At 52.0% G+C, this 13,221-nt stretch overlaps 1 protein-coding gene across 7 annotated transcripts; it reads left to right on the top strand.

Annotated features, from left to right (window-relative positions):
- Nucleotides 1–48: 48 nt before the first annotated feature.
- Nucleotides 49–9,967, top strand: ETV7 (ETS variant transcription factor 7). Of its 7 annotated transcripts, XM_050985317.1 has the most exons (10): nucleotides 50–297; nucleotides 396–444; nucleotides 493–541; nucleotides 650–915; nucleotides 4,433–4,597; nucleotides 5,625–5,732; nucleotides 6,574–6,762; nucleotides 7,978–8,120; nucleotides 8,505–8,605; nucleotides 9,038–9,967. In XM_050985317.1, exons 1-10 carry the CDS (start codon nucleotides 145–147, stop codon nucleotides 9,150–9,152), a joined length of 1,338 nt encoding a protein of 445 aa, XP_050841274.1. In that variant the 5' UTR covers nucleotides 50–144; the 3' UTR covers nucleotides 9,153–9,967. The 7 variants fall into 7 exon arrangements, with proteins under 7 accessions (XP_050841271.1, XP_050841269.1, XP_050841274.1 ...); XM_050985314.1 differs by having other exon boundaries at nucleotides 49–297; nucleotides 493–915; XM_050985316.1 differs by lacking the exon at nucleotides 396–444 and having other exon boundaries at nucleotides 50–346.
- Nucleotides 9,968–13,221: the final 3,254 nt, after the last annotated feature.

Below are 13,221 nucleotides of genomic sequence, written 5' to 3'. Positions count from 1 at the left end.
ATCCCAGTTACCCGCAGATACCCACACCGTGCGCGCCCACACATCCCCGGTGTGCCCGGGGGCAGGTGGGCACCCGCCCGGTGTGCTCCCACATCCCGTTGCTCCGGGACCGCTGCGCCGCTTTCCCCGTGGGGGAGAGAAAGGATGAACCCCGCTCCTGGAGCTGCTCCCGGCGTGTCCCGGGATCGCTCCGTCCTCCCGGAGGAGGAGGAGAAGCGGGGAGAGCCGCGGGGCCCCGGGAGCAGGAGGTTCCCCGGTGCCGGTACCGGGCGAGCCGCGGGGCCCCGGGAGCAGGAGGTTCCCCGGTGCCGGTACCGGGCGAGCCGCGGGGCCCCGGGAGCAGGAGGTTCCCCGGTGCCGGTACCGGGCTAGCCGCGGGGCCCCGGGAGCAGGAGGTTCCCCGGTGCCGGTACCGGGCTAGCCGCGGGGCCCCGGGAGCAGGAGGTTCCCCGGTGCCGGTACCGGGCGAGCCGCGGGCCCCGGGAGCAGGAGGTTCCCCGGTGCCGGTACCGGGCGAGCCGCGGGGCCCCGGGAGCAGGAGGTTCCCCGGTGCCGGTACCGGGCTAGCCGCGGGGCCCCGGGAGCAGGAGGTTCCCCGGTGCCGGTACTGGCCGGAGCGGGGCGAGCCGCTGGGCCCCGGGAGCAGGAGGTTCCCCGGTGCCGGTACCGGGCGAGCCGCGGGGCCCCGGGAGCAGGAGGTTCCCCGGTGCCGGTACCGGGCGAGCCGCGGGGCCCCGGCGGGGCGGGGGGAGCACGGCCCGGCCCCGGGCGCTGCCCCCGGCGCTCTCCGGCCTCCCGGGGCTCCCGCCCGTTTCGATTTCGTTTTTCGCCGGGATCGCGGCGCTGGGACCGGAGCGGAGCGCTGCGGACACCGCGGCAGCGCCGGGCTCCGCTCGCACCGGGCCGGCCATGCAGGTAGGAGCCCGGCCCCGGTCCTCCTCCCTCCTCCCCGGCCCCTCTCGGGATTTCTCCTCCTCACTTCGGGCTTGTTATGATGCGTGCATCCCCACTCGTTTTTTCCGTTTATGCTGGATATTATGTTCTGTGCCTTCAAGACTGGCAGACCAACAAAAAGCTAATGTAGAGGCAATCGTGTTGGCTGGTAAGAAGTTGACATATGATGAAGAATATAATTTTGAAAATGAGGGTGAAGTTGAAGCAATGTTTGTGGAGTACAGAAAACAGTTGAAATTATTGCTGGACAGACTTGCTTGGGTTTCACCAGAATTACTGTTGGCATCTGTCCGCAGAGTTTTTAACACGACACTTCAGAACTGGCAGAGTGCACGATTTATGGAAGTAAAAATGGCAATAAGGCTGCTGTATATGTTGGCTGAGGCTCTTCCTGTATCTCATGGTGCTCATTTCTCACAAATTTGCCCTAAACAAGCACAAAATTTGTTGGAAGTTCATGCCCTGGTGGGGTGACCCCCTACCCCACCTCTAAATGGGCTCACAAAGCCCAGAGCAGCCGGGAGCCTCTGTTCCCACATTGGGTTCTCAGCAAAAAGCTCCACTCACACATCTGGGGGTTCCTTTCCACCCTGCTTTTTCTCACTTTCCCACTCAAACAAGGATAGTATTTCTTCTTGAAGCAAAAAAAAAAAGCCATCTTAGAAAAGTCTGAAAGCAGCTAAGCAGAGATAAAAGCAAGAACATAAAATTAGTGTAACATAATAAAAATTCAGAATGTATCTCAAGGCCTAGAAATCTTTAGGAGCAAGAAAAATACCAGATTTGTTCTGGTTTTACTGTAAATCTTGTTTGTAAGAGAGTCATATCGATGGGAGAAAATTAAAATAACTTTTAGAGAGTTCTAGACAAAATGCACTGCTGATTTCTTTCACTTTTATTTTCCCCATAGCTTATTGCTTAGAGTGAATCTGAAAGACAGTTTGCATTGCTGCCAAGCCTGCACAGAGTTTATTCTGGAGTCTCACTGTTCTCCTCATGCAGTGTCCTGTAGCTGCCTGCTTTTTAAATCCAATCCAGTGACCACCACGTTGTCCTTCGTTTTCAGAAGGAATATTCTGAAATTTTCAGAATTTCAGAATTCAGGATTCAGAAATCCTCCCACCAGCCTGCTGCCTTCCTCCTGCTGTAACTCCCAGGGAATCATTTGTCCCTGGACTGATGCACTGTATTGCTCCTGGCTCCTCTTCTCCTGATTTTGGGAGCTTCAGCTTTGCATTTAAGATGTGTCCAGCTCCCATCTCCTCAGCCCTCATTTTCAAAGGACTCAACTCCTCTGCCTGCACACACAGTCGAGGGGTGGCTGCTCTAAATCACCTGCAAAAGCCTGCCTGAGCCTGAAGTGCTCAGAGTTGGTAACTGCTTCAGAAAATACCATTTGACAGCAAAATTGTTAATTTTCCAGTGAGCGAAGCTGAGAAATTGCTGGGATCCACACTAATAGGTTTTTAAAGGGAAACATTATCTGCTTGGCTGCCAGTAATATTTCAAGATCTAGATGTGGCTGGAAGCAGGATCTGAGCTCCCTTCTGGCTCACGTGCCCTGAGAGGGAAAAGTAATTCTTGAGGGGGCCGGCACAGCATGGAGAGTGAGCAAGAGGAGCTTGTACCTCTCTAAACCATGGGGTGGCCATTTCCACTTATGCCCAAATGATCCCTGGGGACAGAGTGAGAGATCTCTCTCCATATGGTGTTTCCAAGACAAAATCAAAGCACTGTTGCCAGGTTTATTTTCACAGCTCTAAAGAACTGAGGTGCTCCTCTAAAACCTTGAGCATCCATCAGAGGGTCCTGCAGGAGCACAGGCTCTGCCAGCCTTAGCTCCATCTCCTGCTTGCCTGCAGCCATGGGGAGTGGGGATGGATCACCACCATCCAGAGCCTGAATGAGGGCAGGTTCCTCTGCTGAAGAGCTGGAGAAAGGGATCTCTTGGCAACCAGGGACTGGAAAAGGGTGAGGAAGAGCTGTAGACAACACATCTGTGCTTGCTGAAAGTCTGCTCAGAGAAAAGATAAACTTTCCCAAGCATTACTCTGGGAAGTTTGAGAAAGCTCAGGGAAAGAATTAAAACAATCCTTAATCTTTGCAACTCGTGTTTTAAACATATTATTTACTTATAAAATCTTCACAAGAAGGGTGCTATTCCTAATTAACCAATAGTATAAAGAGTATTAATTTAAGACCAATCTAGTCCAACTTTATCATAACTATCTATAAAAGAATATATAGTATCTAATAAAATTTACATTTACCTTCTAAAAATCTAAGAGTTTTTGTCACTTCATCCATCCTTAATTCAAAAACAACACATGCCACATCACACTGCTATGAGAAACCAGTTAGGAAATTCAGGAGCAGGTGGAGTGTCTTGGTTTGGAAAGCCAGGTGCCTGCTGAGGAAGGCAGGAGCCTCCCCTGAAATGGAAAATGTAAACCTCCCCTCTGAATTGCTATAAATTTTAAATTAAGGGGCTCTCAGGCAAAATTCTGGGAGCAAGAATAACAGTTCTTTATTAGGGAAGAAAAGGAAAAGATAAAATGAACAGTGCAGTGAACTAAACCAACCCTGGCAGAGCCAGAGCACAGCCTGACACCCTGTGGGTCAGGGGCTGGCAGCAGTGCCACTGGAATTGTGGCTCAGCCCTCCTGCAGGGCCAGGGCTGGTTCTGCTGGAGCAGGGATCCTGGAGAAAGGTGCACTCTGCCTCTGAAGATCCAGGGGCAGAGGCAGCTGCTGCTCCTCTGGGAAATCCAGTGCAGAAGCCGTGCTGGTGTTCCAGAGTCTCCAGATTCTATCCAGGTAGGAATGCTTGGCTCCTCCCCCTGGGCTCACATCTCCCAGTGGGATGCTGTAGCTCTTATCAGCCATGCAGGGACATTCAATAGCCTGGTATCAGCAGGGTTCTCCTGGGGGGAGGAGTGGTTGTGGAAGAGATAAGGAAAACTGCCCAATGGACAGAAGACAGCTGCCATACAGATGGCAAAAAGAACACAATTCCCTTGGCAATCCAGGACATGGAGGCATCTCCAAAGCAAAGGCAGGACCCGAATTTCTCCCCACTGATGTATCTGATCTCTTCCCCAGGGCAAAGTGGCCATCAGCTCCTCCAGCCCTGTGGTGGCCGTGTCGTTGCCCCCCCCATCCCAGGCCAGACCCTCACCCATCAGCACTGGGCAGATCTTCAGGCTTCCAGGGAGGCTGAGTGAGTAGAGGTTAAGCAAGTTGGTGCTGCCCAAAAAGGAGTTGCCATGGGGTGGGACAGGGTGGGTACAGCCATGGTGTCCCACCCTGGGACCATTCCCTGCTGACAAGGGGGACAAGGCTTACTCAGAGTTCATTTTCTCTCTCTGGGGTGTTTTTGACCTGTGAGCGCTTAATATGGAGGGAAAGTTTGGTGTTGGAGAAGAAGCCCCACCTGCCACTCAGCAGTTTTGAGAACAGAGGTGTTTTCCTGGTTTCAGGAATCCAGCCCTCCCTGTGGAGCAAGGAGGATGTGATCCACTGGCTGCGATGGGCTGAGAGGGAATATTCCCTGAGGCCCAGCGAGCAGGGCAGGTTTGAAATGAACGGCAAAGCCTTGTGCATCCTCACCAAGGACGACTTCAGACACCGAGCCCCCAGCTCAGGTGAGACCCAGGGGCTTGAGAGCACCATCCCAGCACAAGGTGGGGATCCAGCACTGTTGTGGCTGGACTGCACCTGCAGCAAAGGCAGTGGAGTCCTGGGAGTGCTGCACTGGGCAGCAGGAGCTGGTCTCTGCTTGTTCAGTTGTCTTTCCATCATGCAAAGTACATGTGGTGCACGTTCCAGAAACTTTAAAAATCTTACAGTGGTCAAGTGAATGGGTAACTTAAAAAACAGATAGAAGTTTATTTTTCTATTTAATTTTCTCTAATGTGTTGCTAGCACTATAGGGGTTTGATCCTCTTGTTTACTCTGTAAGGCTCTTTGTTACTTGATACCTTGAAATAAGGATATCTATGGACTGTTAAGTTTGAAATGAACAGCAGAGCCTCATGCATCCTCACCAAGGAGGACTTCAGACACCGAGCTCCCAGCTCAGGTTGGACCCAGGGGTTTGTGAGCACCATCCCAGCACAAGGAGAGCTCTGCTGAGAGGGCTCAGTGGGTCCCAGCTGAGCAGGTTTTGTGTTGGAGATGAGGACAGCTCTTCCTGTCTCTGGTCCATCTGAACTAGAAGTACTTTGGTGTCAACGATGGAGAGAGACAGGGAGACTGACTCAGTGATCAGAATCCGATTTTATTGTGGGATACAAACACTTCTGTACTCCTTCAGGGAGACCAGTAAAGTGTCCTGCAATGATTAGGTTAAAATACATACACAAACTTATGCACATAACAACATCTCTTGCTTGCAGAGTTTAATGGGATTTTCTTTTTCCAGCAAACCTATTTGATTGAATCTTCTTCCAATCCAGGTCTCATTTCCAAAGTTCCGTTTGCTTTTGCCAAGGCATCCTGTTATCAAATCTCTTGTGTTAATCAGGCCCAAAGTCCATCATCTGTCTTGTGTCCCCCAACATTCCAACACTTTGGGAAGGGGAGTAACCCCACACTGTGTAGTTCAGAATTTCAGGAACATTACTCAAGCCATTATCCAAAGGCATCTGAGCAGAGTTTCCCTCCCTGCAGGTGATGTGCTTTATGAAATCTTCCAGTTCATTAAAACTCAGAGAAGAGCTCTGGTGTGCAGCCCCTTGCTGAACTCACCCTTCAGGAAAGCCAGGAGCACAGAGGAAGGTATGATGGGAAAAAAATATCCTGGGAGAGCAGCAGGACCTGCCTGGTTGCACTCACCTGGGGCTTGGAGCTCAGCCTGCTGAAACCATCCCACAGCACCTGAGTGAGGCAGCCAGGCCCAGCAAAGCCCAGGTCACCTGGGAAGTTTGTAGTGATGCAGCAGCTCAGAACCAGTGCTGTGGGGGTCTGTGGCAAACTGGCAAGGCTGTGACTTCCCTAAGAAACCTGCCTGCAGATTGAGATTTGGATCAGGAAGTGTCAAAGCCAGGCAGAGGCATAGTCCTGCTGGAGACTAGTCCTGCCCCATAGCTGGGAAAGGGCTGAGGAGCTGGGGCTGAGCTTGCACAGAGCTGCTGGGTCAGTGGCTGGGGTGGGGAGAGGGCCCAGGTGAGGTTGGTGGGGGCCAGTGAAGCTTCTTCATGCCCTTGGGGGGCCCAGGTAGGAGTTACGGTGGGGTTGGATTGGTGTCAGAGGCTGGATGTGTGTGGAGGTGGATCTGGGAGCACTTTCCTGGGCTTTTCTACTGGTTCCTGTTAAGGTAATTAACATATTAAGTCCCCACAAAAATTTACCAGGGGGTGCCTCTGCTCTGGGGCATTTTCCTCTGCCAGTTTTTCTTCTGTATCTGAACTTACCCTACCTGACATCTCCTCTAACCCCCCTGGACTTTGTGCTGCTCCAGCCTTAGGAAAATCCCAGGCTTTCCTCAGCACCCTCCTCCTCTGCTGGGCTGGTCCCAGGCTGACAACCCCCCCGGGCTGTCCCTCCCCTCCTGCTGCAGGGCTTTGCAAGGTCTGGGACCCTAAGGAGCCACAGGGTGCTTATGAGGGGTTTTTTGCAGGTGCAGACTGCAGTGCTGAGGCTGCCCCAGTTGTTTCCTCGTGGCTGGGCTGTGCAGAGCAGCCCCTGTTCCACAGCCACACACAGCCACTGATCCTCTCCCACCACAGCTCAGAGAGTAGCTGCAGGCCAGGTGCCATCTGCTCTTTTCCTGCTCCCCTGTCAGCCCCAGTGGATGGGAAAATTGCAGGTAATAATGAATTTATAGCCTTGTTCCTTGGGGAAATGAGATGGTGCTTTGTCCTGTCTGCCCGTCTGTCTCCCTTCCCCTCATTCTGTGCTCTTCCACCTCAGTTTCCCCACCTGAAAAATTGTAATTGCTCTGAGATCTCACTGTAAAAGTGCTGTGCCTGAGCTCTGTGCTCTTCTCATATTCATTGTCTGTCACCCTGATTTTTTAAGTTTTTCTGAGCCTTCTGACATTTACATTCTTGTAACAAACTTTCTCACACACTTTACATAAATAACTAATTTTTTGCATTCTTTTAGGGAGGAAGAAAAATTTAATAAACTGCTAATTTGTCCAGTGTCATTGGAGAGGAGGCACTGTTACCCTCCAATCCACTGTCACTTTTAGAAATCTATAAATGTTGGAGTCAGAAATGAAAAACTCCCTTTTCACCTTGGAAAAGCTGTGTGTCTGTGTCGTGTTATTTTGTGACAATTGTCATAGTGACAGTGACTGTAGTGACAATTGTCATCTCAGAATCTCTGCTGGTCACAGTGACCCCGAGATGTGTTAGAAAGTCTCTTTTCCCTGCCCAGCAGTCGAAGGAGGAGTCAGAGCTCTTCTGTTCTCTTTCTCAAGGTTGTTTATTGTTTCTTATCTATAAAATTCTTTCTCTGACCTACGAGGTCTGTCTGGCAGGTTGGGTTGAGGCACTCTGACCACCCTCAGAGGTGATGTTGTCTTTTTATACTAAGAACTACCTGTACTTTATTTACCATAACTTCCCAATACCCAACACCTATGTTAGACAGTGAGCTTCTACTCTAAACCAATCCAAAAATGCCAACATCACCCAGAAGATGGAGGCCAAGAAGAAGAAGGAGAAAGGCTAGACATGCCCAGATCCCTCCATCTTGCCCCCTGTACCCCCATTCTAAAACACCCCAAAAAATCTATTTTTTACCCAGTGAGCAACTATTATTCTACTTAAACTTTCTTGACTTGTAATTCTTCATGTAAAGGTTGGTGATTGTTTTTTCCAAGGGCTAAATCAGAGTCACAGGGGTCTTGGGCTCTGTGCCAAGGTCTCTGAGCCCCCTGGGCAGGGGCTCGAGCCCTCCAGGGCAGCCAGAGGAATTTCCTGGGTTCTGACAGTGTCACTGCTGAATGTGCAATCCTGCTGCTGGGGCAGCCTGGCACGGTGGCAGCTCTGTGCCAGCAGGTGCCCCTGCTCAGACTGCAGGCTGCTCTGGGAGTACGTGTACCAGCTGCTGGCCGACCGCCGCTACGAGCCCTACATCCGCTGGGAGGACAGGGAGGCCAAGGTGTTCCGCGTCGTCAACCCCAACGGGCTGGCCCAGCTCTGGGGCAACCACAAGGTGAGAGCAACTGAGAGGGAATTTGGCATCCCTCAGAAGGAGTTTAGCATCCCTGAGAAGGAATTTGGCATCCCTCAGAAGGAGTTTGTTATCCCTGCATGTCCCTTTCAGGAGCTGTTCCCTAGAGCTGGGGCCCAGGGCTGGGGAGGGGGGCACAGGGCATTCAGGGTTAGGGGGAGATGCCAGCCTGCTGGTTAAAGTGGGACTTTCTCACCCCTTGGAAAGCAAACCATGAAGCCAGTCTGGGTTAGGGACCCACATTACAGACCCACAATGCCCCAAACCTGCTCAAATGTCCCATGGGTGGCCCTGCTGCACACAGACCCAGACCAAGAGTTGTTGCTCACTTTTGCTCAAGACCCCACAATCCTTTTCTCCTTCCAGAACCGGATGAACATGACCTATGAGAAGATGTCACGAGCTCTCAGACACTACTACAAACTCAACATCATCAAGAAGGAGCCAGGGCAGAAGCTGTTGTTCAGGTGAGGTGAAGCAGAACAGAGAAATGGCATGGACGGGGCATGGAAAGGTGATGAGCTCCAGATGTTGGCAGCTGCTTCATCCAGCAACATCCTCCCCTGCACATACCCCAGTGGGTTTGTGTCGAGGCTCTGTCCTGTGCCAGCTGGGACCTCAGTGCTTCCTGGGATCCTCAACAAAACCCAAGGAGGGCAAATCCCCTCTGAGCTCCAGAGCTCAGCTGATCACAGACTCATGGAAAGGTTTGGGTTGAAGGGACCTTAAAGCTCATCTCATTCCACCCCCTGCCATGGGCAGGGACATTTTCTACTCTCCCAAGTTGCTCCAAGCCCCATCCAGCCTGGCCTTGTTGAGGGCAAAGGCTCCAGCATTTACAGCCTGGTTTGGGGCTGGGTTTGGATGTGCCTTTAAAGTCACCACAAAATGTATTTCAGGTTTTTGAAGACTCCTGGGGAGGCTGTCCATGAGAAATCCAGCAAACTGGAGCAGCTGGAGAATGAGGACAATGAAGATTTGAAGGAAGACCCGGTGGAGGTTTCACCACAGTAAATCTTTGGAGGCTTCACTTGAGTGCATCACAGGAACCTTGTGCTTTGCTGGGCAGTGCTGGTGTCTTGCCTCTCCTGGACAGAAGGCCACAGAGCTGGCCTGGATTTCAAAGCCTGCTGTGAGCCAAAGCTGGGCCATCTCTGGGGCTTCATTAGCAAAAGACAGCCAGAAGCTGTTCCCCAGCCCCAAAGCACAGGGGGATGTGTGGGCTCATCTTCTGCTGGTTCCTCTCCTGCCCTGTGGGAGGGAATGTGATATTTTTGCTCTGAAATTTTGATGCTTTAAGGTCTAAACCTGTGGAAAAGATCCCTCTATTTTTCCAGGGAGATGAGCTGAGCAGAGCAGAGCAGAGCAGGAGTTCTGAGCTGAGCCCCTGCTGCTCTGCTTGGGCAGTGAGAGCTGTCCCCAGCTGTGAGCAAGGACTCCTTGCAAACCTGGTGCATGCTGGAATCTCTGTCTCCTGTGAGGCTGCTCCTGGGATTAAGGTTAGGATGTGCTGAAATACCTGCCTGGATCAGGCCTGGCTGAAGCTCCATGGTTGCCCATAGCTGGTATTCACTTTAAATCCTTTTACTGCAGGTAATGACTTTTGTAATTAATTTTGTGATTAAATAATGTGAAAAGAAACAAAGCCAATAAGAAATATGACCTCACCCATGGTTAGATATGTGATCATTTGTTTTAATTATGAGTTTGGAGCAGGAATACCTGAAGTGAACATAGTATCTGTGTGTGTGAAAACAGAAAATACCCACTACTATTTTCACTTTGCTTTCCACAGAGGAAATAAAATGCTGTGACTGTAAGGTTGAAAATCTCACTTCTTGCTGATTGAAGGTCTGAAACTGGGAAATCCAAGCTTTCCTCATTTAAACCCAGCTCCTGTGGGCACCCAGATCTCCTCCCCAACATCTTTTGGCAGCTGCTAAGCCAGAGGCCACCAGTTGGAGCTGCTCAGCAGCTGAGGAGTGAGCACAGCACAAACACGTGGTTCCACCATAAGGTTTCCACCAAAACTCTGCCAACCTGAAACTACAGTCCCTTTGGCTGTAACTGGCCTTGGTCCTGCAGAACTGGTTCACACCTGCAGCCTGGAGATGCTAGGTGGGCAGTAGCCAGTAAGAGACAGTGGTGGGATGGGTGGGGGCTGGATGGCAAAGCTTCAGCGATGCAACATCTCTGGAAAACTGCCTGAGGAGATTTCACTTCCAGGAAAATTCACCTGCTCAGTGGCAGAACAGAGGTGCTTGAAAATTTGAGTGGTGGAGGAGAAGGAAATGAGGAGCTCTAGTGGGGCAAATGAGTGTGAGGTCACAGCCTGGGGGAGATGCTGGCTAGGAAGGGAGGCCTCAGTCCCTGCTAAGAGAGGGGCTGAAGGTTACCAGCACCCAGCCAGCTGCAGCCTGGGGATGCTCCACAGCAGGAAGGTGCAGTGAAGCACCCAAACCTTGTCCTTCCCTCCCCAAAGGATGATTTTTGTCCCAGGGAAGAGTCAAACCAAACCTTTCTCAGGGTGAGATCCTTCATCTTTGGTGGGAGAGCAGATCTCCTTCCTTGGGAGCTGTAACATCCAGGCCCTGTGCCACCCCTGGGATAGGCACCCATGGGTGCCTTTGTCCTGATCCCCTCTTCCCACTCCCCTTTCTTGCAACAGGACCAGCCCTGATGGCTCCTGAGGATCCCACAGCTTCTTCCACCTGTGTGTTTGGTTTGTTGGAGCAGGTGACAGTTGGTGGCCCTGGCTCTTGTGCTGTGCTAGCAGGGAGTGTGAGGTGACCTCTCTTCACCTGCTTTTCCCATGATGACTAAAGATCACTCTGGGCTAGGCTGGGCATTTCCTTTCCTGGCTGGGAAGCTGCCAAAAGCCCTCAACCCTCCTTGTGCCTCCCTGAGCAGCTCCAGAGGGGTCTTGGGAGGTGACAATCCAAGGACACCTTTACAGGATGGGCTGGAATGATGAGCTTTGTCCATGCTCCTAGGAAGCCTTCATGTACCTCCTGGAGAAATAGCTGTCTTTCCTTGTGCCAAACAGAGGCAGGAGGGCTGTAAACCTGCAGCTTTCCTGGAACAGGAACCCATCCCTGTCAGTAAACAATGAAACAACCACTGCTTGTGCCAGGAAGGTTGGTGTGGGGCTGTGGGGAGGGACAGCACACGGCTGTTGGTGACTTCTGGCAAGGCTGGGGTTCAGGGGCTGTGAAACACAGACAGGTGCCTCATGTGGGCTTTCCCAGAGGTTTCCAGGGGCTTCATTCCCTGGAGAACATCAGCCACCCTTCAGCAGCCCCATATCTGCTGGTGTTTGGGGCAGGGCATTGCACATTGCTCATCTGCTGGGGGAAGGAGCTAAAACCAAAACCAGGGCTGGAGGAAAAATAGGATTTGCTTTGGGGGCTGGTGCCCACCACCCTCTTGGATCAGAGGAACTGCAGAACCAGGCTGAGAGGTTTCCACTGAGGCCATGTGTTGGCCAAGGCAGGGAGCAATGGCTTCCCTCAGCACCCCACCATGGTCCAGGTGTTCCCCTCCACACCCTGCCATGGTCCAGGTGTTCCCTTCAACACCCCTGTCCTGGTTCAGGTGTTCCCCTCAACACCCTGCTGTGGTCCAGGTGTTCCCTTCAACACCCCTGCCATGGTGCAGGTGTTCCCCTCCACACCACCACCTGGATCAGACCTGCAGCTGCTGTGTTTTTGTGCCCAGGTGTCTGGTTGGTGCCTCGTGGCTGGTTGATGGCTGATGGTTGGCTGTTGGCTCGAAGGGATGTTGTGGTTGACATAAAACACAGTGGCTTCCCGGACCAGCTTAGGCTGGCTGTGGCTTTGGCTGGCCAAGCCTAGAAGCCCCCAAGGGAGGTGATTCCCAACCCCTCTAGACACCCATTTGAGATTGTCCCAGCCTCCTGCACAGGGGAGTTTTCCTGATGTCCAGTCTCAGCCTGTGTCTTCCCAAGGAATTTGGGTGCTTTGAGCCCTTCCTTCTGAACCTGTTGTTGCCCTCTGCACCTTGCAGCTCCCTGTGGGGAATGCCTCCCTTGGCTTTTTTCTGTCTTCTGAAGCAATTTCTGGCACAGAAGCTGCTTCTCCCCTGCTGTGTTCCCATGGCTTTGGTTCTGCTTTTCCCCCCAATGTCAGATGCCAAGCCCAGCACTGCGTGCTCCCCCCTCACAACTGCATTTCCTGCCAGCTTCCTCGTTCTCTCCCAGAACTCATAAGAAAAGTGGATGAAAAGTTTGGGTGCAGGTCTCTTGCCCCCACTCTGGTAATGGGATTTTGGTTTATCTCAGTCTCCTGCATCTTTTTCTTGTGCCTCCCTCCCATTAGGTTTGAACATATCCCAAATCCCAGGAGGGATCTGAGCTTGGATAAAGGTCTTGGTCCTGAATCATATTTCAGGTGAAGATTTCTCCTGGAGTTTGGCTCTCCCATCTTCTGGCTGTGTCTGGAAGAGGCCATCCATCACTTCTGATTCCCAGTGCAATCATGAGCAGGGATGGTGTTTGGACTCAGCCTTGGGGAATCTCCAGAGGAAAGATCTCCAAACTGACCCCCATGGCCAGAGTGGATGTGGCTTTTGTTTCATGGAAAAAATAGATTGTGAAACTCCTCCTCACCCTCTGGAATGGACTTGCTTGTGGAAGGATGTGGACAACAGCTTGGAAGCAGCCGGGAAGCTCTTCACCATTTATCAATAGATGGGGGTGCTGAAAAACTGAGCCAGGGAATTCCAGATCAATAGCAGACTCTGATTCAGCCGTGTGGGCTCAGGAGAAATGAAGGGACGTGGTCTGGATCTCTCCCAGTCACAGGGAATTACAGCACAGAGAGTTTATAGGAAGAGAAATAAAACAGTCCTGATTGCAAGCTGAACTCTGTATCAGGAAAAGAAATCTTTTATCCAGGAGACACCTTGGCTGAACATCAATTCCAGCTGGAAACAGCGCTGCTCCGGTGGAAACATTCCCGAGGGGTTTTCCAAAAAGGGGATTTCCAAAGCCTGCGTGGCTGCGGCTGCCGCCCCATCCCTGCGAGCTGCAGTGCGGAATTTTGCCATCAGATGGCAAAGCAGC

Source organism: Serinus canaria, chromosome 26, assembly GCF_022539315.1.
Source record: "Serinus canaria isolate serCan28SL12 chromosome 26, serCan2020, whole genome shotgun sequence".
Classification (NCBI taxonomy): Eukaryota; Metazoa; Chordata; class Aves; order Passeriformes; family Fringillidae; genus Serinus; species Serinus canaria.
The sequence above is the reverse complement of the archived record's forward strand: the minus strand, read 5'-3'. Positions and strand labels throughout refer to the sequence as shown.

Coding starts and splice junctions, on each gene's coding strand:
- ETV7 (XM_050985314.1), top strand. CDS start 145: ATGAACCCCGCTCCTGGAGCTGCTCCCGGCGTGTCCCGGGATCGCTCC. Junction 298..395: donor CGGGGCCCCGGGAGCAGGAG/GTTCCCCGGTGC, acceptor CGGGAGCAGGAG/GTTCCCCGGTGCCGGTACCG. Junction 8,121..8,504: donor AGCTCTGGGGCAACCACAAG/GTGAGAGCAACT, acceptor TTCTCCTTCCAG/AACCGGATGAACATGACCTA.